General features: G+C 30.4%; 2 protein-coding genes and 1 pseudogene across 3 annotated transcripts; 1 reads left to right on the top strand and 2 right to left on the bottom strand.

Moving 5' to 3' along the window:
- The first annotated feature begins 6,213 nt into the window (after window positions 1–6,213).
- LOC107943652 (high mobility group B protein 1) lies at window positions 6,214–8,421 on the top strand. 2 transcript variants are annotated; one of them, XM_016877435.2, is made up of 7 exons: window positions 6,214–6,580; window positions 6,927–7,017; window positions 7,096–7,227; window positions 7,309–7,366; window positions 7,450–7,494; window positions 7,854–7,934; window positions 8,020–8,421. In XM_016877435.2, exons 2-7 carry the CDS (start codon window positions 6,944–6,946, stop codon window positions 8,092–8,094), a joined length of 465 nt encoding a protein of 154 aa, XP_016732924.1. In that variant the 5' UTR covers window positions 6,214–6,580; window positions 6,927–6,943; the 3' UTR covers window positions 8,095–8,421. The 2 variants fall into 2 exon arrangements, with proteins under 2 accessions (XP_016732924.1, XP_016732925.1); XM_016877436.2 differs by lacking the exon at window positions 8,020–8,421 and having other exon boundaries at window positions 6,307–6,580; window positions 7,595–7,924.
- Window positions 8,422–8,497: 76 nt separating this feature from the next.
- On the bottom strand, window positions 8,498–10,045 carry LOC107943653 (pyruvate decarboxylase 2-like; annotated as a pseudogene).
- A 1,792-nt stretch (window positions 10,046–11,837) lies between these two features.
- On the bottom strand, window positions 11,838–14,843 carry LOC107943650 (uncharacterized). The gene is made up of 4 exons (XM_016877433.2): window positions 14,364–14,843; window positions 14,002–14,276; window positions 12,276–12,442; window positions 11,838–12,101 (listed from the first exon to the last, which is right to left on the bottom strand). Exons 1-3 carry the CDS (start codon window positions 14,596–14,598, stop codon window positions 12,359–12,361), a joined length of 594 nt encoding a protein of 197 aa, XP_016732922.2. The 5' UTR covers window positions 14,599–14,843; the 3' UTR covers window positions 11,838–12,101; window positions 12,276–12,358.
- Between the last annotated feature and the right edge of the window lie 10,426 nt (window positions 14,844–25,269).

Here is a 25,269-nt window from a genome sequence, read left to right as displayed (position 1 = left end):
CCACCACTTACCCCCGAAGATTTGTTGTAAAATACTCATGACTCATGATCAAGCTCCTCCTCCTCCTCCGCCTCCTCCTCCTCTATATAAACTCTTCTTAACACTAAAAGGAGATCAAAAGCTCTAGTATTATACATAAACTCTACCCAACTTCCTTGTAGTCTCAAAAAATTTGTCATAATCTTTTAAATACCATTAGTGACTCTTGACACGATTATGGTGTAACTATTCGTAACCTTTTTTATAAAATTTTAAAGTTCAATGCTTAAGTTAGAGTCTGATCAGGGATGAAGTGAAGGAGGAGGGCAATGATCTTGGCCCCCCTAAAAATAGTAAAATGTTCAATTAGACCGTTTTGATTTTTAGAAAATTTCAAATTAGTATAATGGTAAAATTATACTTCAGCCCAAAAAAATTTATGATTTATCTTTGCCCCTAAAGTAATTTTTTGGCTTTACCCTTGGTCCTAACTTTTTAGGAATTGCTCGTATAGAGGTTAAACATTTCAAAATAGTCATATAAAAATATTTCAAAATGGTCATATAAAAGCCAAACATTTACAAAAGTGCTCAAATAAATGATTTTTACGCACTTTAGTCCACTTTTTAGTCAAAATTAGTGAATGCTAACATATTTAGAATAAAATATATGAAAGCTCAACCAGATATTGCTTGAAAACGAAATAATGAAAACATAATTTGAAACTAACAACACTTGAGAAACCTTTATTTGAGCACTTTTACATTTATTTGATCATTTTAAAAGTTTTAACCTTTATTTAATTTGAACACTTTTATAAAGATTAAGGCCTGATGTAATACATGTCTAAACGAATTTGAGCATTTATCCTAAAATCTTATATCATTAATAATAAACATATATTTATAATTCAGATTGATATAAATTATAGAGACATTAATTCAATAAAAAAATTTATATAAAATAAATTCATCATTAATGTTTTCAATATGGAGTGGTTTTGTATTATCAAGTAAAATCCGAAAAGATTCTATGTGATGATCTGATAATCAGAGTGTTTATCGTCTCTGATGTAACCTAAATTCGAACTGTGTTAGTCATATTTATTGTTTGAACTTTTCTTTATTCTTATAATTCACGGGGAAAAAATGAAAGATCTAACTCATAGCAGTTTTATAAATGATGAATTTTGCTTAAAAGAGTCAGCTGAAAATAATAAAAAAAAACAATGTTGTAAAGTTGATTACACACATTCCACCTCTCCAACCTCATTATCTTTTTTTTTTCTCACCAAACTAGAATTTCACTTTTTTCAATTTAATCCAAAACTAAAGTATATAATAATTAATAAAAAATTAAATTTCTTATAAAAATAAGTAGAGTATAATAAAAAATATAAAAAAATATAAATAATGTGTATAAATTAAACATGTCCAAGTAAACCGAACTAAATATTAAATTAAAATTTTGTTCAATCAAGATGATTAATCACTGTCAGCTGTGAATAGTTAGATTTCGATAAAAAAAAATATTTGTGAAATCATGTCAATTTAACTTGAATTATTATTTAATAATCTATATTTTTTTAAAATTTATTATTTCTTTAAATAGTGAACAAGGCCATCAAGTTGAGATTAAGTAAAACAACTATATAATATGATGTGACACATCATAGTTGGTACAAGCTAAGAAGCCTAATGAAAGTGGAGCTGAGCACAAGACCATTAATATGTGCAACCCAAATTGAAGACAAATGATGGGCTATTTTTTAGAAGGTGGAAGTCGGAAACACTTTTGTAGGAGAAATATATGTTGGTCAAGAATCAAAGCTATAAAAAATCCAGGATTTATGCATCAACTTAGAATTTAAGTTCATATCAATTCATATGCCCAAATATTATGAATCATACGTGCATGAAAAGCTTTAAAAGTTTAGTTTCCAATGCATCAAACGGTGTGTCTTTTTGGAGTTTCTTGTAAAGAGTTATGGATATTTTAATGAAAGATCATTGAAGGGATGAATCCTCTTTTTTAATACATATATTGGGTGATTATATGATTCGTGAAGAAGATAAAGCTGCCCAAGTTCAAGTGGATAATTTTAGGTCAATAACTGGTGTTAAACAAATGCAACCTGAAATTTCATTATACTTGCAAGAAATTTAAACCAATTAGGGAAGCCCCAAGGAAATGAATCTAAGCCCGTCGAAGACAAGCTCTAGCTCATTTCATTTTTGATTTGCAAGAGCATGGAAGATTTCTAAATGAATTTTGAGTTTATTTAATTATATGCTTTCTTTAAATGCATGTATTTAGTTAATTAAGCATGAATTTCGTTATGCATGTATTTAAGATTAGATGCATGTATTTGGTATTACTGCATGTACAAGCATGAACTTTGCAATTATGCATGTAAATAAGATTGGATGCATGTATTTAGTCATACTTAAACCTTTAACTTACCTATGCTTGGGACGTCCCAAGTTCTTATAAATACATATTATATATGTTGAATATTCTAAACTTTAGAATTATTGGTTTATTGCAATTTTGATCTACTCTTATCTAAGCAAGTAAACCTGATTTTTACTACTTTACTTTCTTTTTCTTTAGAGTGTGACGAATCAATTTAATTATATTTATTTGTAGCGAATTTTCCTTATCAACTAAGGTAGCTAGGTTTTCCTCGTTTGTTTTTCCTTTATTTGAGTTCCAATTTTTTTTTTTCAACACCTCTTCAGTTGATTTCTTGATCCGTGGATTCATCATAATATAAATTATTAATGTATTAAATTTTAATTAAGTATATTAACACTTTAAACATTGGCAAATTCAAAGGGCCATGTTAGGGCTTTGGTAATTCGTTTTTAGTCCATTTACAAATGATAAAAATTAAAAGTTAATATATAATAAAATTACACTTTAATCCTTTAAAATAAAAATATTTCTATGTAGTCCCTTTAAAAATGATGAAACCATAAGTCAATACATGATAAAATTACACTTTATAAAAAAATTATAATTCAATTTCGGCTATCTTAAAAAAATTTCTAGCACCTTTGACCTTTTTTTGAAGGAAAGATTAATTCATTAAGAAAAGGAATACAGATAATTAAGTATAAAGCAATGAGAGCAACTAAACCCGAGCCATCAGACTTACACAATACACCCAAACCTAATTCACCTCATTTACATCCAAATGACTAATTTGCTCTAAATAAAGCCCGTATGCCAAAACATATGAAGCTTTATTAGCATCCCTACGAATTCAGCTAAGGATGAAAGATTGAAAATCAAAAATTATGGAGACATAATCTTTAAGTAATAATATTGAAATAGAAGCATCCAAATAACCAAAAGTAAGCATTTGCTAGAGACGTTGACTATCTGTTTCCAAAAATAACACCATCCAAATGCAACGAACAAAGTCAAAAAACCTTAGTTATAAATGGATCATAATTGCTTGTCATAAAACTAGATATACTCTTAACAGAACCACCTACATCATTACGCATCACAACAACTCATCCCATATACCCACTATCAACAAAAATTGCTCCGCCAACATTATATTCAACCATCTCGCTAGTCGGTTTACACCAACAAGCATCTCCTTTCACAATAACTGGATGACGAATCGACTGAGAGGTATGAACCATGCGTTCATCCACATAGTGCACAAGCCGATCAGCTGATATAAAATTTTGCTTCCAAACCATCATTTTTCTGCTAAACCAAATATCCCATTACATTCCCAAAACACTCCTCCTCTTATCATTGTGCTGTTCAACCAGCATTTGAGCAACAAAATCATTAACAGAACCATGCAATGGCGCTATACCCATCTTTTGCCAAACAACTGTAGCAAAGGGGAAGCGAAAATAAATATGATCTAAATCCTCATTCTCTTGTTGACACCTAGGACAGATAGGATCAATAGTAACCCCGTGACTTAAAAATTTTATATTCCAAGGGACAAAGCCACGTAACAATCTCCGAAGAAATTCCTTAATCTGCAGGGGCAACAGTTGATTCCAAAGAGAATTCCAAAGACCATCCACCTGGAAATCATTAATATCAGTGAGCAAACAAAGAGCAACTCGATAACCCGATTTAGTAGAATAATGTTCATTTGTAGTGTAATGCCACATGAGGCTATCATTATTAGGAAACAAACTCAATGCACAGCTAAAATCTCCTCAGCATCATACGATGCAAACAGTCCCCCCATCATATCCGAGTCCCAAGAACCCCTCTTAGAATGCATTAAATCATAAACTCTAGTATGTTGACATCCATCAAGATGAGTAGTGTCAACAAAAAAAATTACTACCATCATTAATCTATGGATCATTGAAAATGCTTATCAAACTTCATCTACCAATTCGCCATCTAGTACATTTCAAAAGCATTACGAATACTCTTCCAAATAAAATAAGGAGCTGAACCCTCCGACGGGTCAAGAAAATCGCTCTTCAAAAAATATCTAGCTTGAAAATCCTGCACGAAAGAGACTTAGGCGAAGTAAGGAATCTCCATCCTTGGTTCCCAAGTTGTGCCAAATTAAAGCAATAGAGCTTACGAAACCCCATATCACCATACTTCTTTAGGACATAGAGCCGTTCCCAAGAAGCCCAATGAGTCCTTCGACGGCCACCTTCCGAACCCCACCAGAAGGAGTTCATCATTTTCTGCATATCATCGGAAGAATTATGAGGAAGCAAAAACACACTCATACTATAAACAAGAATAGCTTGTCTCATTGTTTTAATCACCACTTCCTTTCCAGCCCTTGGGGGCAATCTATTCTTCCAACTAAAGATACGTTTAGATAACCATTCATTAATAAAAGAGAAGACCTGCTTTTTGTTGCGACCTATAAGTGACGACAAACCTAAATACCTCCCTTGATTAAGAGGTTCTGTTACACCAATTATAGATGAGACATTAATGGCTTGTCCAGACTTAGAGAAATTAATGGCTTGTCTAGAAGCTATATAAAATCTCATGTTACTACAAAATGAACCTTTAAATTATTTTTTTGAAGTTTTTTAGTTTTAAATTTTAAATTTTTAATAATTATGATTAAAATGACAGAATTTGTAAACATTGGAGGGCTAATTTATTATTATGCCAATGAAAAAGAGGCTACAGTTAATAATTTAATAAAGGGGTGACTGAAATATTAAATTTTAATAACATTAGTGACAAAAAAAATTAAACCAGATGAACAAAACAAGAATAGACTAATACTTGAGTGACTATTTTTATAGTTTACCTTAAATAAAATAATAATATCATATAATGAAACAAACGAGTTGGGAAACCAATTACCATAATTAAAATTAAATTGAAGGTAAAAAATATAAAATTTGAGTCAATTTAGAATGAGAAAATAAAATCTCACATTTTCTGTTGTCATCCTTATCCGAACATTAAAATCAATGTTGTTTAAACTGAACTGAATCGAAAATTATTTAACTTATCAACAATTGATATAGACTGATTGAGTTAAGTTAAATGATCGATTGAACGAGAAATTAAATCGGCTTTTACAATTTTTTTTATAACTTTTATAATTTTAAATAATTTATTTATTTTAAATCACTTGAATTTATCAAACCAAAAATTGATAATTTAACAAATTCAGTCAATGATTCATTTCTTAAAATATTGATCTAAACCAAGCAACACAATGCACAAAAGATATAATTGGGTGCGATGGATGAGTGCAAAGTAAATCAAGTTTTCACATTGTATGATACTCCAACATTCATAAACCATAACACTTTCACTTACTATAAGCATGAAGCGGTCGGTATTTACTTATTTTTGCTTAAGATTAAATCACCATTTTGGGTTTGAAGTCGGTAATTTTTTTCATATTGGAGTCTGAACATTATTTTGGTTAAAGTTAGACCTTGAATTTGACAATCGTTCCCACATTGAGGTTTGGACTTGATAATTGTTCCTAGATTGGAGTTTGAAATTTTTTTGTCTAAATTAATCCCTGAACTTAACAATTGTTCTCACATTAAAGCCTGATCTTAATGATTATATCCACACTAGGGCTTGAGCTTGATAAATGTGCCCACATTGAGGCCTAAACTTTAGGGTTTTAAGGATTAACTTAGACAAAAGAAATTCAAACTCTAATATGGGAACAATTTCCAAATTTAGGGCTTAATTTGGACTAAATAAAAGTTTAAGATCTAATGTGGAATTGCCTAATCTGAAAAGAAAAAGTTGAGGCCCAAAAAGTGATTTAATGCTTTTGCTTAGTTCCACAGCAAGTAAAGTAAAGGAGGAATAAATACTCCTAGGGGGCACCCCGCACCTGTTAATATGCACCATGAAAACAACAGAATCACAAAAAGACAGCTTCAACAATGAACAGTAGTTTCCAAAAAGACTTGACTTTTGTTTTGCTTCCAACCAATCTGTCATTTATGTTAGAAACCCACAATCAAACTTCCTTATGTCTGTCACTCTAATCTCCTAAGGACCCTCTCACAAATATCTTCTTTGCTTTGCTTTAGTTCGTGTTGTTCTCTTTTCTGCAATTCTCTGTTTTTTTCTACATTTCTTTTCCATTGAAGAGGTACGTTATACCTTTTACAAATTTATGCATATCATCTGATCTAATAATTACTTCTTTCTTTATTGATGTTTTATTGCAACAGATCTGTCTTGTTATGATCCCGAATGATCTAGTTTTTGTTTTTCTGGTTTTTCTTGATAAAAAGAAACTATGGGTTGTTTCACTTTCATGTTCCATGATAAAAGCTTGGTTTTCCTTTTTTGTTGTTAAAAATAAGCAGTCTTTGTTGAAAAGAACTTTGCTTTCTGGAACTTCAGTTTGTTGACTGAATAAATTAATTAAACCATGATTTATGATGTTAATTTGTTGCATTTGACACGATTTTGTTTAAATTATGTCATTACAGGAAGCTGTCTTGTAAGAATGAAGCCAACAAGGGGCAGAGAAGCTGCAACAATGAAGGACAAGAAGGAAGCAAAAAAGCCTGCTGAGAACAAGTTTGTAACATTCTGGTTATTTCATGTTGTATGTTTCAAACAAGATATGAATCATGTATGAAATTTGTTCGCTTTTAGGGTCGTCGGTAAGCGAAAAGCGGCGAGCCGGGCCGATAAGAGTGACCGAAAGCGCGCAAAGAACATAGCATCATCGACCAACAAGGACCCGAATAAACCGAAGAGACCCGCCACTGCTTTCTTTGTGTTTATGTAAGATACTGAAAAAAAGGTTCGAAACCGAATTCGATTCATATGCAAAGATGACATTCAAGCTATGATTTTTTATTGCAGGGAAGAGTTTAGGACAAGTTACAAACAAGAACATCCTAAAGTGAAGGCTATCTCAGCTGTAAGTTAATAAATCTGTTGTCATTTGTTTATATGTCTCTTCATTCGGAGTGTTTCGAATTGATTTCCTTACCGCGAATGAAGGTGGGCAAAGCGGGCGGAGAGAAATGGAAGTCGATGTCGAATGCAGTAAGTTACTCAATTATTGCTTAAATTTGGTTGTGTTGGTTGCGATGTGCATGGACGATGAATTATGTCGTACACTCTTCCGATGGTTCTGTTTGAAAAGGTGATGCATAAAACTTCCAATGCGGCTCCTCCGGACTTGGCTATTTACCGATCAAATGTTCACCGACTCGGGAAACTGTTATGGCATGGTTAAGCCAATGCTATTCTGGTATAAACTGCAGGGAACATAGATGTATGGTATATAAATTAGTCGAAAATAGACTTGTCTGTAAGCTCTGTTCTTTATCCGTTGTTTCATACTTAGCTTTTCTCGATTCGATCTCAAAGACATAATCTTTGTATGGATTTGCAATCATTAGGAAAAGGCTCCGTACAAAGTGAAAGCAACGGAAAGGAAATCAGAATACGAGAAGCTCATGGCAGCCTACAACAAGAAACAAGTAAATTTCGGTCATTCTGTACTCGAAATACCAAATTCGTCCTCTTTTTTCGGTTTCTCTCCTGACTTTATTATGTCTAATGCAGGAAAGTTCAGATGATGAGGAAGAAGCCGAGTCCGAATCATCAAAGGATGATGAAGAAAGTGAGGACGATGATTGAATCCAGGATGGTTTTGGATTAGGTTCTGTAAATGAAACCATGTTTAAAAATACTGTCTTTAGCAGCATTGTATGATGGTATGTTTGCTTGATATGTCGTGTGCTTGGTTTTCGATGTGAAAGAAAACGCAGCTCCTATATTTCTATATTCGCAGATATATGTTTGTGTTACCATGTTGAAGGCACTGCCACTGCAAAAGAGATTACTGAGGATATGGCGGACGGCCATTAGTGGCAGCAACTCGACAGCCCCATTCCAAGACCTCTTTGCTTGTATCATCCTTATGAACTATCACTTGAATGAAAACAAGCAGTCTTTCATGGCTCTTGTTGCCGTCTCAATCGCTTTAATTAGCTCTTCCTCAGACCTGAAAAAAGAACCGATTTTTATTGAAAATCAGCATTCATCTATGTCTGAAAATTTGATGCATTCGAATGAATCGACACACCTTGGCAGTCCAACACTTGCCCTGATTATGAATTGCTTCCACCAAGCCAGTGTAGTTCCAATTCTTGATCACGTGGTATGGCCTGTCATGAATCTCGACTTCAATGGTGTAACCACCGTTGTTTATCAGAAAGATTATACTCTTCTGTCCACATCGTAGCATCGCCGGCACATCTTGCGCAGTCACCTGGAAACTACCATCACTGATACAAGCAATCTCACGTTTCTCTGGAACTGCCTGTGCGTACCAAATGGTAGCGCCAACTGACCACCCGATCGATCCATGCTGCATTTGGAATTCATACCCGCAAAAGGATTCGGAAACCAGATTTTGATTCATAGACTAATACACATAGGCTCGATGTCACTCACCCACATCCCGTAGGCAATTTCAGTTTCTGGCAGTTAAACCAAGAATCCCTGGCTTCGGCAAAGATGGTAGCTTCACTAGAGAGCATGTTCTGTATGTATTGAAGCAGGACATCAACCCTCAAAGGTTGTTTATGTTCTGTTCTACAGGAACAAATATCCTGTGGTAATTCTCATAGGCAGTGTAAGGAACAAATATTCTACAGGAGCCTAGTGACAAGCTCTGTAAGGAAATCTTTCATCAAGACAACCAAATGCCCGCCCATTTGTGATCGATACCCGATCAGGCTGCACGATAATGGTCTTGTCTTTGTTCAAGAACTCAGCCGCTGCCCCCACCTCCGCTTCTAATCCCATCTTGTTACTCAATTTACACAGATTTGTCCAAAAATTACTACACAATCACCCAAAAAAGCTAGCATTTAAAAAAAAAACTACTTTGGAGAGAGTGTAAAGGGAACAGGGTCAGAGCCAAAAGTGGGATGAGGAATTGCAGGCAAGTTGCAGCTAATGCTAATATAAACAGGCTTGGTTGCTTTCAAAGCAGTTGAAGTTGCTGTATCGATCAATTCATGAGCATCCTCCAAGTTATTCACCACAGCCTGGTCAATAAACACCAAATGTTCCATACAATCGAACCAAAAACAACTATGGGATAAATCACTTTTTGAGGTCTGAACTTGACAATTATTCTTAATTGGACTCTGAACATTTTTTTTAGAGTTAGACAATGAATTTGACAATTGTTCTTACAATGGGACTGAATTTTTTTTTCCAAATTAGGCCTTCAACTTAACAATTGTTCTAACATCGGTTCTTGAACTTTTCTTCCAAGTTAATCCCTAGTATTCCTTTAAAAACCCTAAATTGTGAAAATAATTGTAAGTTTAGCCCCAACATAAGAACAATTATCAATTTTCGAGAGTTGAAGCCCCAAATGGTGATTTAACCATAATAGAATTGAACACATATATTTAAGTTAAATCATTATTTGGGATTTAGACTTAACAACCTTTTTCACATTAGGAGCCTGAAATTTTTTTTATTTGTACAAGGAAGAGAGACCTGAGTGAGTGGTAAAAAAGAATGCATGTAAGCATTTTTAACAGCCATGTGTATATGTCATTGGGTTAGAACATTCGCGGCACGTGACATATGTACGTAGATATATATGTTTTTATTTTATTGTTTAGTGTTTGGATATTTTGTGTGTATCGTCTCATGAGGTTCACGATTAAAAGTGTATGTGGATAAAATTATATTTTGGAATTTGATAGCAAGTACTCTCTAATCTGGTGGAAACTTATCTGAATTCAGAACTTTAGTGCATGACTGTTTGATGCTTAAGAGCCGATTTAGGTATAACGATTTTTTTGGCCCTTCAACTTTGTACAATAAGTCATTTTAGTCATCTATTTAATTTTTTTGTCTCTTTTAGTCATTGAACTTGCATCTTTGTCAAATTACTCCAAAATTAATGGAGAAGTTAACGTTTGTTAACTTTAATAACATGGATTGCTACGTGGATGACACGCTAAGATTTAATTAATTTTTAAAATTTTAAAAATATTTAATTTTTATAATTTTTATACTTCTTTAATAATTTTAATTTTTAAAAATAATTTTTATAATATTTTGAAAATTTTAAATTCTAAAAAAGTAATTAAATGTTGACGTGTCATCGACGTATATGCTATGTCAACAAAATCAAAAAATGTGAACTTTTTCATCCATTTTGAGGGTGATTTAGTAAAAAATGCAAGTTTAATTATTAAAAAAGACGAAAAATTAAATAAAGGACTAAAATGATTTTTTTTTATAAAATTAAAGGATCAAATAAATCATTATACATTTATTATACACAAATTGCTACAATAGGATACTATTCTTGTTATTGTCTCGAACATTTTAGTTTGTGATGCTAAGAATGATTATCCCATTGGGACAGAAGAATTTAACTAAGGATGTATGGGATAAGCTTATTGATTGGTCGTAATCTCTCTCACGGTCTTTTTGAAATCTCTTATATGTGCTTTCCTATTTCTTACACTGTTTTTTTGGTAAAAAAAAAATCAACTACATCAACATAACTGTAATAAGAATTTTTCATGATTCTCATTTGCTGAAGATCAGCCAACAACAATGTTCGAACACTTGTTGGAGGCTCTTTAAAAGTGCAAACTGTATTTAAATCTCCAATAGCCATCATAGCTAAATAATTCGCAACCTTATTTTGTTTCTTTGAAATATGTCAGAATCTAACTTATCAACATTTTATAAGTAGAGAGTGAATGAATCGTACTTTTAAAAGACTATTATCTACTATATAACCGTTGCTAATAATATCAAACGTATTTCTTATGCTATTTATTAAAGCTTTAACATTAAAAAAATATTAAATTAGAAAATTTACAATATTATTGTATTATTAAAATAAGAAAAAAAAACCGCGTCTAGCCACAAGACTTAAACTATACTCAACTTCTGCTGTGTAACCCATATCAATAGGACTCCCCTACTTTACTTACCATAGGGGTGGGTAGCCTATTATCTTCATCAATTGTGCAACTCTTAAGCAACTCAAGAATATATATATATATATGTTAAATTTTGTTATTAGTCCTGTATTTTCTGAAAGTTATGGAATTAATTTCTATATTTTTTGAATTGGTTAATTTTATTCTTTGCATTTTTCAAATGAATTTTGAAATTTTAGTCATGACCTAAACAGTAATTGTTATATTCGTTTGGTTCAATTCAATTACTAATCTTGTATTTTGTGTACAATTGTAGATTTGGTTCATAGTCTCTAATGAGATCATTCTAAATTTATTTTTCGAATTTTAAAATTTTAATCTCAACACAAATAACAGTTTATAATTTCTTTGACTTGGAAACAAGCAATCAACAAATTACATAAAAAAATGTTTTCTAAAATTCAACCATATCAAATCTCATTGAAATTTCAAATATTGAATATATATTCTTACACAATAAAAAGGGCCATAAAAGTGCCTTTGGCACTTTCTGTTTTGAACATTAATTTCATTATAAAACTGTACACTCAAAATTATGAAAGAATGCTTCAATATATCTATATATATGTACACCAATTTTGGTGTATTTGTATATATAGGTTTTAAAATTCTATACTATTCATGATTTCCAGCTGATACTTGTTTTGGATAAATCTGCAAAAGGAAGAGAAAAAAGCATGAAAAAGCTTGGCTTAATTAACAAATGAAAATATTCATAAAAATCTAGTTTTGCTTACCCAAGTGAGCACATGGGGTTTGCAAGAAAACAAAAATGGGGTTTTATTAATTTATTTAATATAATAAATGTATTTATAAATAAACTCTTACCTCACTTTTGCATCTCAGCTGCATGTTTCACCATTGATTTAGTTTCACTGTTGTTGTTATTTTTAATCTTGTTGAAGTTAATATTATCGTAAATTCAAATGAAGCTTCACTCTTTCATCTTGTAAAATCTTCTCGTACCTTGAAAACCCACCCTTACAAGCTGAAATCTGTGGTAACATCAATTACAAACAAATTTTAAATCAATTTGCTTTTATATTGACTTGCACATCTTTAATAGGAGCAAATCAATATCAACTCATACATCACAAACAGAATTGCCCCTAACTTAAGCTTTTGAGATTATCACCAAACGTTATTAATTAGGAGCGAAGATAGAGAGGTTGGCAAGGTCCTTACCCCTCCCTCCCTAAAAAAGAAGAGATTTATCTATATAATTCCTTCAACTTTTATAAAATTATAAGTTAATATAATGATAAATTTAGGTTTTACCTTATTAAATATTTATTAATACTTTTTACTTTAAAATAAATTTCCAACTTTACCCCTACAGCTAGAGGTTAGGTTTTGCTAAAATAATGAAAAATCATGAAAGCTAAGGCCTATATAGGGGGCAAATTTAGTGAGGAAAACCATGTGAAGGAATTAAGTAAAGAATGAAAAAATTGCCATTTCTACATCACTGAATCACATACAAAGTAAACATGGGAAGAATGTGGGCACAATTCTCAATGGCATATCATATGCCATGTGAAATGGATCATCAAATTTATAGCATAAATTTAGTCACACCCATCTGGCATGGATGGCTGCCCATCACCTATTCCATGTCCTAGATTCCATATATATATATATGTATATATAGGATTAGTAGGCAACTTAAATAAGATAGCCCCTGTGGTTCATCAACAGCCACAAGTAGGGGTTTGGCAAATTATCCTAAATTTAGGCCACTCTAAGTTTTTAGCTTTCTTATGCAAATTATCCTAAATTTAGGCAATAAAAGAATTATTTATATACAAATCTGTGTAATATGTGTATGTTACAGATTTAATCTTTATTCTTTAATTTGATTATTTTTAATTTTTATATTTTTTGAATTTTAAAATTTTAATTATGACATAAATAATAGTGATTAAATTCATTTTAATTATGACATAAATAATAGTGATTAAATTCATTAAATTAAAATTTTTAATTTTTAAAATTCAAAAAATATAAAAAAATAAATTTAATAAAAAATACAAGGACTAAATCTATTAATTAAAAAATTAGATATAATAAATAAATCAAAAGATAATTAAAAAGTTTGACTTTCCACAAGCACCAAATTTCAAACTTTCTACATTTTTTTGGCCAAAATTAGTGGACCAATTCCTTGTCCTTTCATTCTCCTATGCATGTAAGAGCTATAAATTTATTAGTGAACTCATGACTTCCCTTCTAATTTTCACCTCTCAATTATGAAAAATTATAAAATAGTCACTCTAATTATCAATAATATTTGTTTGGTCACCCAATTAAACAAATTTTTCTTTTTTTGTCATCAGTTGGCTAATGTAAAAATAAAAACACCCAAAAATTTAAGATAATTGGGTGATAAAAAAAAACTAAATAGTTAGATGACTATTTTATAACTTTTTTATAATTTAGTGATCATTTTATAACTTTTCATAGTTAGATAATTATTAGTATAATTCACCCTAAAATTAATTGAATCTAAAACTCAAAAATGTTGTTGAAATATTGCAAAATTTGAAAAACTTACAGCTTCAATGTCAATCTTGTAAACCAATAGTTTCCTTCTTTCTCTACAACTTGTTCTATATGCCACAATTATATGAGCAACCCCCATCACCATTGAACAGACAAAAAGAGCAGTTTCCATGGATGTAATAACATGTCCTTTTTGAGTAACACCCGAACCGAACACGAACGAAGCTTTCAACGAAACGAAAACCAAAGACGAAACCGAACAAATCGCTGTGATCCCAAGGTAAGGTCCCCTTGAAAGCCTTGGTCCATCACAAAAACCGTAAACACCTACAACAAAACATGATCATTACAAAACATAACTTAAAGTATACATCATAGTATTTGGTCTGTTTTTTTTTTTTCTTTTGTACTTACAGATTATGATAGCCGATCTGATTATAGATATGATGGGAATATCTATAAGTGAATATTGAAAACTATAGTTATTAAAATGGGAAGATAGGGTTTTGAGTGATAAAGAAGATGATAATAAAGCAGAAGGCAAAAGTGTATCAGCAATAACAAGAAAAACTGGTGCTGAAAATAAAAGAAAAGAAATCGCCATTGTTATCAAGAAAAACACTGTTTTAACACCTCTTAATAACCCCATTTTTCTTTCTCTTCAACTTTCTGTTTGGGAGGAGAGAAAACGAAAAAGAAAAAGAAAACCGAGGGTTTTTATGTACAAAAGCTAGAAAATTAGAGCTTAAATTGAAGAAAAAAAGAGAGAGGAGAATTATACATACAACCCTTATAGCTAATCGGCCAATAGATTATATTATGAATATAATACAAATATATATGATGAAGAAATATGTGAATATATATAATTGGGGGTCTACTTTGGAAAGAGGTGCCTTTGTTAACGGAAATACCTATATATCGATTTTTTAAAGGCAATTGGGAAAATTTTTAATATCATCATCACTTGAGTTTACCCTTTATTGATTTCATCAATTTAGTCCTTCTATTGTTAAATTAATTAATTTAATTCACCTACTTTTGAAAAGAGTTAAATAAGATAATACGGTATAAAAATGTCATTTATAGTTTTAAAAATGAAATCTTTTACTTAGAATTGAATCGTAAATGTTGCAATTGATGACTTTATTTGATTTTTTTTAGTAAAATAAGGATTAAAAATATTTTGATCCTGTCCTGCTAAAACAAACACATCAAATCTTAAATAAGCTAACATGTAATCGATGCGATAAGAACACGTATTTAAATTTGATTCAAGTGTTTCAAAAATGCTTAATGGCAGATTCAAACTAGCATTTAACACCTCTAAAAGAAGGATCTGATCGATATTTAAAATTTTAATATAATTAATATCATATATTAATAAGTAAAGGTAAATAGTTTGATTATATGCTTTAGATTCGTTTTACCTATGATACAAATTGACAAAGATATAAAGACATAAATCTTGTTTTTTGTTTCACTGTTGAAGATCTTCGTAACTGTCTACATTTATAAATGTTTTATTACACGATTTATTAATTAAGACATAAACTTACTATTATTTATTTTGCTTAGGACAAAAAAGGGATAAAATTAAAGGTTTAGACTGACATTTTCTTTAAAAAAAAATTGTTCTTGGTGTTAACACATAACGATAAGTGGAACCGACCGTTTAGGATCATGTGATCACATGCAACATTTTGTTTTTGAGAATCTCTTGACTTTTTCAAACTTTTTTTTTAAATAATTATTTGAAAATTTGGGAGCTACTTTATGATTCTCTGGTAATTTATAAAGAAATTATTTTATGAAATCTTCCAATCATATTATTTACGGGTATTTTTTAATTATTTAATGATATTTTAATAATTTTTTTATGTCGTTAATATATAATTTTGGTGATTTTTTAACTTTTGAACTTCGATTTCAGAACTTTGAATCTTGAACATTGAACTCTGAGTTTGGAGTTTAGGGTTCAAAGTTTAAGTTTGAGTTTGATGTTCATAATTTGGGATTTGAGGTTCGGGATAAAAAATTACTAAAATGATATATTAATCATATGGATTATTTATGAGAAGGGTTTATAAAATAATTTCTCATATTACTGAATTGAGTAACGAGGAAGTTGATATTTTAAATAAAATTTCGAGTTTAAATATTATGGATAAAGAAAATATTATTATAATATAATTTTTCTTTTCATTTAAAAATTTAATTCGATTTAACTTCGAATTCAATTGAAATTTAATGTGATTATTAGATATAAAAGTATTTGAAACCCGAAAAAAATAAATAACTTAAATAAGGAAAGAATAAGAATGAAAATTTAAAAATGGACCATATTTTTGGACTATATGTTGCATAAATGACTTACAAAAATGTGGAGGTTTGAAATTTTCAGCTTTGGTGAGCGCATTTCTCGACTGTGTAAAGCATTTTTAACACATGTATTTGGATTTTGGACTTGAAGTTGCTAAAGTTATGCGTTTAATTAACTTCTATTTAAATTATCTGATACTCTCTTTTGTTTTTGTTTTTATTATTTTGTAAGTAGAAATAATATAAATTTCGACTCCAAATATTAAAAAAAAGGTTAATATATAGTTTATTTTGTCATTTAAATTAGTACTTTCGCACTAACACTGTTAATTTGTGCTGACGTGGTGTTGATAGTTAATTTAGTGATGATATGTGACAACTTTTTAAGATGCCATGTGACGAGCATAAATTAAAAATAATAAAAAAAGCATAATTTTTTGTTCATGTTCATTCTTGATGTGAAACAAATTATACTTTTTATTAATTTATATATGTCATATTCCATACTGAAAAGTTATCGCGTGTCACCAGCAAATTGATTATCAATGTCACGTCAACATAAATTAATGTATTAGTACGAGATACCGACCTATGTAACAGAATATAAATTCAAGTACCAACTAATCATTTTGAATAAATTCAAAGAACAAATTTTATATTATCTCAAAAAATTTCAAATATTCAATTATTGTTCACTTGAATATTTTATTTAAAAATTCACTTTTTTTTTCCTCATTATCCAAGCAGCCATTTGATATAATTGGCTTTGTTCTATGTGGAAGGATATGTAGTGGTTATAGAGAAAGTAGTAGGTGAAGCAAAATTGACAATGAAAGCCGCCATGGTCGGGTCACAGTCAAATTTGTAGATAGTCAGCAGACCACACACTTTGACCATCTATACCACGATCATCTTAATCTGCCTCTGGGTCACTCCCTGAATAGTCTGAGTATGTAAGATAATGTATAATAGCCTGAATAAGAGTTGAAGATAGTTCCACTTCTTTCAGTGTATCTTACAAAAAAATCTCAAATCTTATTTAATTTTACGATTTCAAGATCTACTTTAATTGTCATTTATTTCTCTTTTCTCTTAAGTATCACATCGAATGAACTATCTTTTAAGCTATCAAGATATTGTTCGTAATGTTTCTATTCGTAATAAAACTAACTTGCTTGAGCCTATTAACAATCACTCTTGTGATGATTTTATAGATCATTATTTAAAGGTTAATCGACCTAAATCACTTTCGACATTCTTTTGACATGAGTAACAAAATAATTTTATCAAACTCTATTTTAAACGGCGTACTATAAAATACACCTTATTCCATTTCACAAATAACATTCCCCACAACTTGCTATATTCTCACATCCAACTTGTTATACATATATAAATATTATAATCCTCATCAAGTACCCACTTGTTACACCCTTCATACTCTATGACCATGACATGTATTAGGCTATCATTACACATGGCCAGATATGGAACAAAATCCCCTTATCTTTCTTCTTCCCCAATCTTCTCCTTAATAAAAGGCTTCTCCTTCCTCCTTCTATGGAAAAAAGATTTAAGATCTCAATGATCACCACACAACTTTCTGTTTAGTTCTCATACTAAACGAAGTGAATCACCCATAAGCATCAGCTGCCACTTTGATAGTCACTTACAGATATTATCAATTTTAGGACTACCATCATTTTAAAGCTGCCTTTAACCATATAGATTCCTATAATTTTAATATTACAAAAAGCTTGCAACTAAGAAATTACGTGGCATCTTCGAAATGAAATAAAAAAAATCAATTATAAAGTTATATTTTATCAAAATCTAAAACTTATCCATAATATATATTATTTTAGGTCTATAAATGATAACGTGAAGCATTCTTCAAAGTTGCTCCAGAAAATACTATTAAAAACGATGGCCCTTTTGTTTAACATCTAAGGCTAAGCCATTGTATTATTGAAATGGAACCACACGTCTTCCACTCGGAGAAAATACGATATTTTGGTATTATATAAATATTTTTTATTCACTCTTCCATTTTGCTTTGATATTATTATATAGTTTTCATAAGCAAGCTGAAAGGGGTTGGATTATAATGGTTGGAAGGATTTGAATAAAAATATAGGTCTAAAAATAGATTTTGGGTAAAAAAAGTGCTCATTTGAAAAACGGGTTGGACCTCGGGTAAAGCATTTTGGTCCAATCCCAGCCTGAATTCATAAAAAGGCAAAAAAAATATGTTGCTTTAATCCTCGGGTATTACACTTGTTTTATTGTTAATTTTGTTATTATTTTAGAGTTATTTGCTTGTTAAGTTGAATATATCTTCGTGTTATTTAAATATACATATTTTTTAAAAATTTATTTTAATGTTTTTAGTATTTTTGATATATTATATATATTTAAAAATTATATAAAAGATAATATAAAAAAGTAATATAGGCGGGTCAAGCCGAGCTCGTGTTTCAGCATTTTTATCTAGGTTGGACTTGGGCAAAATTTTAGACCTATTTTTCGGGCCAAGTCAGGCCCAAACCTAACAAACATGTTTAAGATTTTGGTTGGGCCCGGCCCGACCCATGGACACCTCTAGGTTGGATACATTGTAAATTCTTTTTTGAATTACAAGAAGTGGGTAAAGCCCTAACAATAACGCGACTAGCGCTATTTAAACCCAGACTACATCTGAAGCGGTGAATACCCTAACCATCAATAAATTTTCAGTTTTGATCCCTCCAAAAAAAAGTTAATAATACAATTCAATTTTTTTTAAACTTAGACGCCTCCAAATATTTATAATTTTATCTCAACTTTATAAATAATATTTTTGAATTAGCTCCTATAACTATATTCCTATTTCGATTTAATCTGATTATGATTATTGGAATTCATACTACTTATTATACTTATAAATTCCTTTACAAAATTCATTTCGTGTTAACATAATAAACGACGTATTGATGACCTACGCATAAATTTCAAAACTAAGATATTTCTAATAATATATTATTATGTTAATTCAAAATGTCAATTTGGATTTGATGATGAAGTAGTTGATTTAGTTTTAATTGTTTAGCTATAGGACCCCCAAAGTCTCCAACATAAAATCTTTATCTCCATATCTTAGCTATTGGTGATTTTATGGTGTTATTATTAATTATCTTTTCTTCCTCATAGAATGGACCACCTTTCCTCATAAAAAGAACAAAAATAGCTGACTTAGATCCTAGCAAGAAAACAAAATGAAAAGTCATCCTTTCCCTAAAATAATAGTGTGGGCTTATAAGAGCATGGATTTCGTATTAGTGGTATGATTTTTTTGTTCTAAAGAAGAAATAATTGTGGGGTTAATGGATTTTTTTAAAGATTAATCTTATCAATAAAGTCTGAGGTAGAAAAAGTTGATTGAGATGCTAGAAAATATTGTTGGGTTACAAAGATATAACGAGGGCCCAATGCTCAATGGTTGGGTTATGCATAAACCGAGACATTTTATTGATTACAAAGGAAATTTTCAGATGAGTGAAACTTGTATTGTTCTTAGAGGACGAGGTGGTTGAATGTGAATTGTTCATAACCTTTTGTTGGTATTTGATCTGTTTGCAAGATAATTTGTATCAACTTGAATTCTTGGTGGCATAGTGAAATACTCTAGTAACACTAGAATTACCATGATGAATATTTATAATCTTAATAGATAAGATTGTATGGTATTTAAATCCCCTAGGACTCTCATCTTGTAGATAGGCATCAATTTTAGTTGCCAATGTAATTTAAATTGTATCGTTGGATCTGAAGAAGCTTAACTATAAATAAAGGTCTTCCCCTCATTTGTAATCATTTCATATTACATTCAGTGTAATTCATTTAAAGTAATAGAATACTCTAAGAGTATTTACTCAAACACTTAGTGCACATTTGCTTACTTATGATTTTTCTATTCACTTTGTGCTTCTTTGCTTGAGTGTTAGCTTATGCAAAGTTTTGGTGCCTTAGAGAATCTCTTTAAGAATTCTTGCCTCTTTGAGAGATAAATTGATTTAGGTGAATTTGAAGCAAATGAATTACCTAAGGTCGCATGGTTTGCGGGATACCCATGGTGGGTCTGAAAAGCAAGTAGATCGAGGGATATGTTGTCGACTTTGGAAAGTCGGGTGACCAATCTCGAGGGATCCATGAGTGGTATGAAGGAAAATATCGAGATAGTTGAGGGACGCACCACAAAGCTAGACTCGAGGAAAGATTTGCTCAAAGAATAGGTGTTGGGTGCCATTAATGCGAATGTGGAATAGATGCAAGGGGTTTTCTACTCCACTGATGTGAAGCTGACTAAGAGGAATAATGCTCTGAAAGCCTTGATAACGACTTTGAAGGAGGAAACTGAAACCATGGTGATGGCTTTGAACACTGAAATTGAGTAGCTCAAGGATGAGCTTTTCGTTCACAGAGTTGTTGTGGGTAAAGGGATGTTGGGACGACAACCAAACGTAAGATGGATGTTCCTAAATCGAAAGATTTTAAAAGGACTAGATCCGCGAAGGATGTGGACAACTTCTTATGAAGGATTGGATAGTACTTTTGTGTGATGGGCGTAGAAGATGCTGTCACTAAGGTAAGCACTGTTCAAATTTATTTTACTGATGTCACTCTTTTATAGTGGCGTCATAGGTCCACAAATGAGAGACGAGGTGATACAGCTAGAACTTGGGGGGAGTTCTAAAATAAGTTTAGAAAGCAATTTTACCCTAAGTATGTTGAGGAAGAAGCTTGGGCTAAATTGCGCTGCCTTACACAACAAAGCACAGTTCGGGAGTGTGTACGGGAGTTCACTCCGTTGTTACTCCAAATGCCTAATTTGAGTGAAAAAAAAAGGCAAAATAAAAAATAAAAGGCATTCTACTAGTTCAAGGATGGGTTGAAACCTAGGGCGAAGTAATAGTTGCATCGACTAGAGGTCAAAAAGGTTACTAAAACCATGGTCGAGGCGAAGTCCTTTGTCGAGCTTGGTTTAAGGAAAGACAAATTCAAGTCTTCCAAGCCCAGAGAGACAGAAAATGGTAAGGGAGACCATGAGGAAGAGGGACAAGTTAAAAATGACAATGGTAGTAATGTTAACAATAGCAGTAATGAAAATCCACAAGATAGGAAGAGGAAACCCAACAACCATCTGAAAGGCAATGAGAATGAAAAGAAGCCAATACAATGTTTGTCCATCGTCTCTCTCAGTTAACTTGTCCTAAGTTTTTAAATTAGCCTAATTATTTTATTGAGTTCATTTTCGAGTTTAATACTTTTATCAACTAAACAAGAATTTAAGTTTGGGCCTGCAACCTGTCTTTTGAATAAGTTTAATAATAAGTCATAAATATATGTTTATATTATATATAATATAAATACTTGAAAGTGTATGTATAATAAATAATTATATATAATAAATTATATTAGTGAATATATTAAGCATATCTTATAGTTAGTAAAAAATAGAATGAAGCAATCTGAAGCAATTATGAATGTAATCGATATGAATATTTTTAAAAGGTTAAAATATATTATTAGTCCATCTACTTCTATAAAATTTAAGATGTAGTCCTTATACTTTAAAAGTTAAAACTTCAATCCTCTCACTTTTTCAAGTTAAAAATCTTATTCCAATTGTTATTGTTGTTTGTAGCTTTCATCAGAATTTATCTACTTAAAATGTTTATTGTTGTTTGCAACTTAATTAATATGTCAAGTTAACAAATTTTAACAAAAAAAAATACTAACAACATTAATGATTGAATTGAGATTTTTTAAAATAAAAAAAACTAGGAGGACTTAATTTTTAACTTTTATAAATATAATGACTTAATCTTAAATTTTATCAAAGTACAAGGACTACCAACATAATTTAACCTTTTTTAAAATTTATAAAAGGAAGTAAAATTAAAAATGGATAAAACAATCCCGCAGTAAGCCAACCGTATAGCTTGTGAATAAGAAAGTGAAGCTCGGTAGAAACGGCCAATTGGTTCAACATTGGTCCTTTAAGAGGTGTAGGCTAAGCTAATCAACCACAAAGAGATGTCCTCCAAATCCGAAAATCTGTACATTTTGATCCAAATCTTATTAAATTTGTGGATTCCAACATCAAAATGATCTAATTTAAAATTTTCGAACTCCACATTTAAAGTGGTTTAAATCCGAGACAATCCTAAATCAGAAATGATCTAAACATAAAATTACCTAAACTAGAATAGTAATAAGATATTACTTATTCATCTAGTTCAATCTTGACTCAACTTGAAATTTCATGTAAAAACGACTAGTGACTATCAAGGACAACTATGCAAGTTGATGGGTTGATATTGTGAGTCATTTGTATTAATTTCTGCACTTAAAAGCTGAATTTAAAAATATATATGGGTTCATGAATGGTGTATTTATGAAATTAGACCTTGTAGGGTTTCTTTGTGAGGAAGATATTATACTATTTATGATTGTAATAAATAAAATATTTTGGGAAAAAGATAGTAAGATAAGTTTCTCGGTGAGAAACAAAAGCAGTTGGTGGTTTATAAATGCAGCAAGTGGGAATGGAGCAAATTATGTATCAATAGTTTTGTTGGTCCAATTTTGTATTGATTTTTGTGTCAGTTACGGATTTAGTTTATTACTTTAATTTGATTAATTTTAATTTATATATTTTTTGAATTTTGAAATTCAAATTTAAATTTAAATTATAACATTTAAATCCTTTAGATCAAAATTCTCTTATTGATTTTATGTTGTACGTAAATTTGTGGATTTAATTTTACTCTCCAATTTGATCATTTTTAGTTCCTATACTTTTCGAAATTTAGAATTTCAATTATGACTCAAAAAAATAGCCATCTATTAACTTAAATGATGTAAATTTTTTAAAGCATTATGTAAATATAACAAGATGATATAACGTTCTGTTGAAGAAAAATACTTATAAGTGAAAGGAACCAAAAATAATAAATACATAAAATAATATAAGTTGATGCAAAAATGTCGTTTGCAAAAAAAAAAAGTTCCCAAATAGATGAGACAAGCAAACCGACAATAACTGCAATACTGAAAAGATTCAGAAGCAATTCAGAGATGCATCACTTTAATTAAATAATTTATATTTGCATTCTAGCCCCACTATCATTAGACCAACCTAATGATGAACAATAACCAATCAATAAATCATTGTCAAAAGCCCCGAGAGGTCCGGTTCATCATTTTCACAAAAAGTAAGTCTTAAATTGTCTATTTTCCTCAACATCTTAAAGTCCAATTTTGTGAACACTCTATTGAGAAGATCCTTTGAGAATGGTTATTGATAGACCTGGTAATGTCCTTAGGCAAATCTCATAGATATATTAAAACATGACTAGATACTAAATTAAAAAACCAAAATCAAAACTAAAATTGTGACTACAAAAATCACAACTATTTTTTATATAAAAAAATGATCCGAAATAAAAAATAAAAAAATCATTGAAAAGGTTGGTGTCATCGTGGCAAGATACCTTAATCAGTGGTTGAGAGTTCGATCCTTACCCTGGATATAGATTAGCTTTAAAACTCGTGGCTAGTTTTTATCCCCTTAATGGGCATACCAAAAGTGAAGGATTAGTCGTTGAACTCACTCTAGTAGATAATGACAAAAAAAACCTAAAAGAAATAAAGATTTATTAATGTAGCAAGTGGGAATGAGGCAAATTATGTCTGAACAACATATTTGTTTGTGCCATTGTTGTTACAAGAGCTTGGTTGAATTATGATGGGCACTATTCAGGCAATATAGGATCATAAATGCAGTCACAATGAATGGACAAATCAACCAGATTTTAGTGCTTATGTTGATGTCTTTAATAATGGCTTTTCCTTTGGCGAATGTCCTAAAATCCTTTATTACTCATAAATCATTGCTGATTTTTCTAGTTGCTTTGTAATAAAACCTTATATTTTCCCTTAATAACTGTTCCTTTCCAATTTCCTTTCATAGCCTTGGTCCCTTTTCAGCTGGTTCATCTATATAAATATGAAAGAAATGGGCTAAAAGTTGCATTTAATGTGGAGCAAAATTTGGTACTCAGTTTGGTGGGTTAATTTACCAACATCACTTGTTTTCTCGCTCTCCATTGCATATTTTTTTTACAAAATTAGATTTAATTCATATTTTTCAATTGCCGATTGAGTATTAGTTCGATTAGTATGGGTGGTGTTATCAATACAATAAGATATGAGTTCAAGTGCTTTAAAACGTATTATCCTTCTATTTATGGGTTTGAGAGGAGTCATTGGTAGTTATAAGCATTATGTAAAAAAAAACAGATATGATCAAAACATATAATAAGATTGTTTAAAAAATTTATATTTTTCAATTGGATTATTTTTAGTTGTTATATTTTTTAAAATTTGAAATTCCGGTCTTAATGCAAATAAAAGTAATTAAATTTGTTAATTATTTTTTAATAATATGTGAAAATAGTAAATTGACGTGACATTACACATAAAAAATAGTAAAATTTAATGAATTTAATAGTTACCATTTTGTTGGAACTAAAATTTTGAAATTCTGAAAGTCCAAGGACTGAAAATGACCATATTAAAGTGCAAGGACTAAACTCACAATCTATCTTGGATTTTGGATGTTTCTATTTTTATATTAGCCAACTCGAGATAAAAAAAATAATTAAATAGTTGAGTGACATGTATATTTTCATAATTGAGTGACGAAAAATATATAATTAGATGCCTACTAATATACCATTATATTTAATATTTATATATCAAATTATATTTTAATTAATTCAATTGATTAAACCTATAATTCAAAGGTTTTGCCTTGGGTATTATTTTCCATTTAATGGTTAATAATTAGTGAATGTATTTGAGAGGTCCCTCTATTATATAGACTTAATTAAATTAGTCTCTTAACTATTCAATGGTTCAATTTAATCCTTGTATTGTTAAAAAAAATAAAATA

This window comes from Gossypium hirsutum, chromosome A13, assembly GCF_007990345.1.
Source record: "Gossypium hirsutum isolate 1008001.06 chromosome A13, Gossypium_hirsutum_v2.1, whole genome shotgun sequence".
Classification (NCBI taxonomy): Eukaryota; Viridiplantae; Streptophyta; class Magnoliopsida; order Malvales; family Malvaceae; genus Gossypium; species Gossypium hirsutum.
The sequence above is the reverse complement of the archived record's forward strand: the minus strand, read 5'-3'. Positions and strand labels throughout refer to the sequence as shown.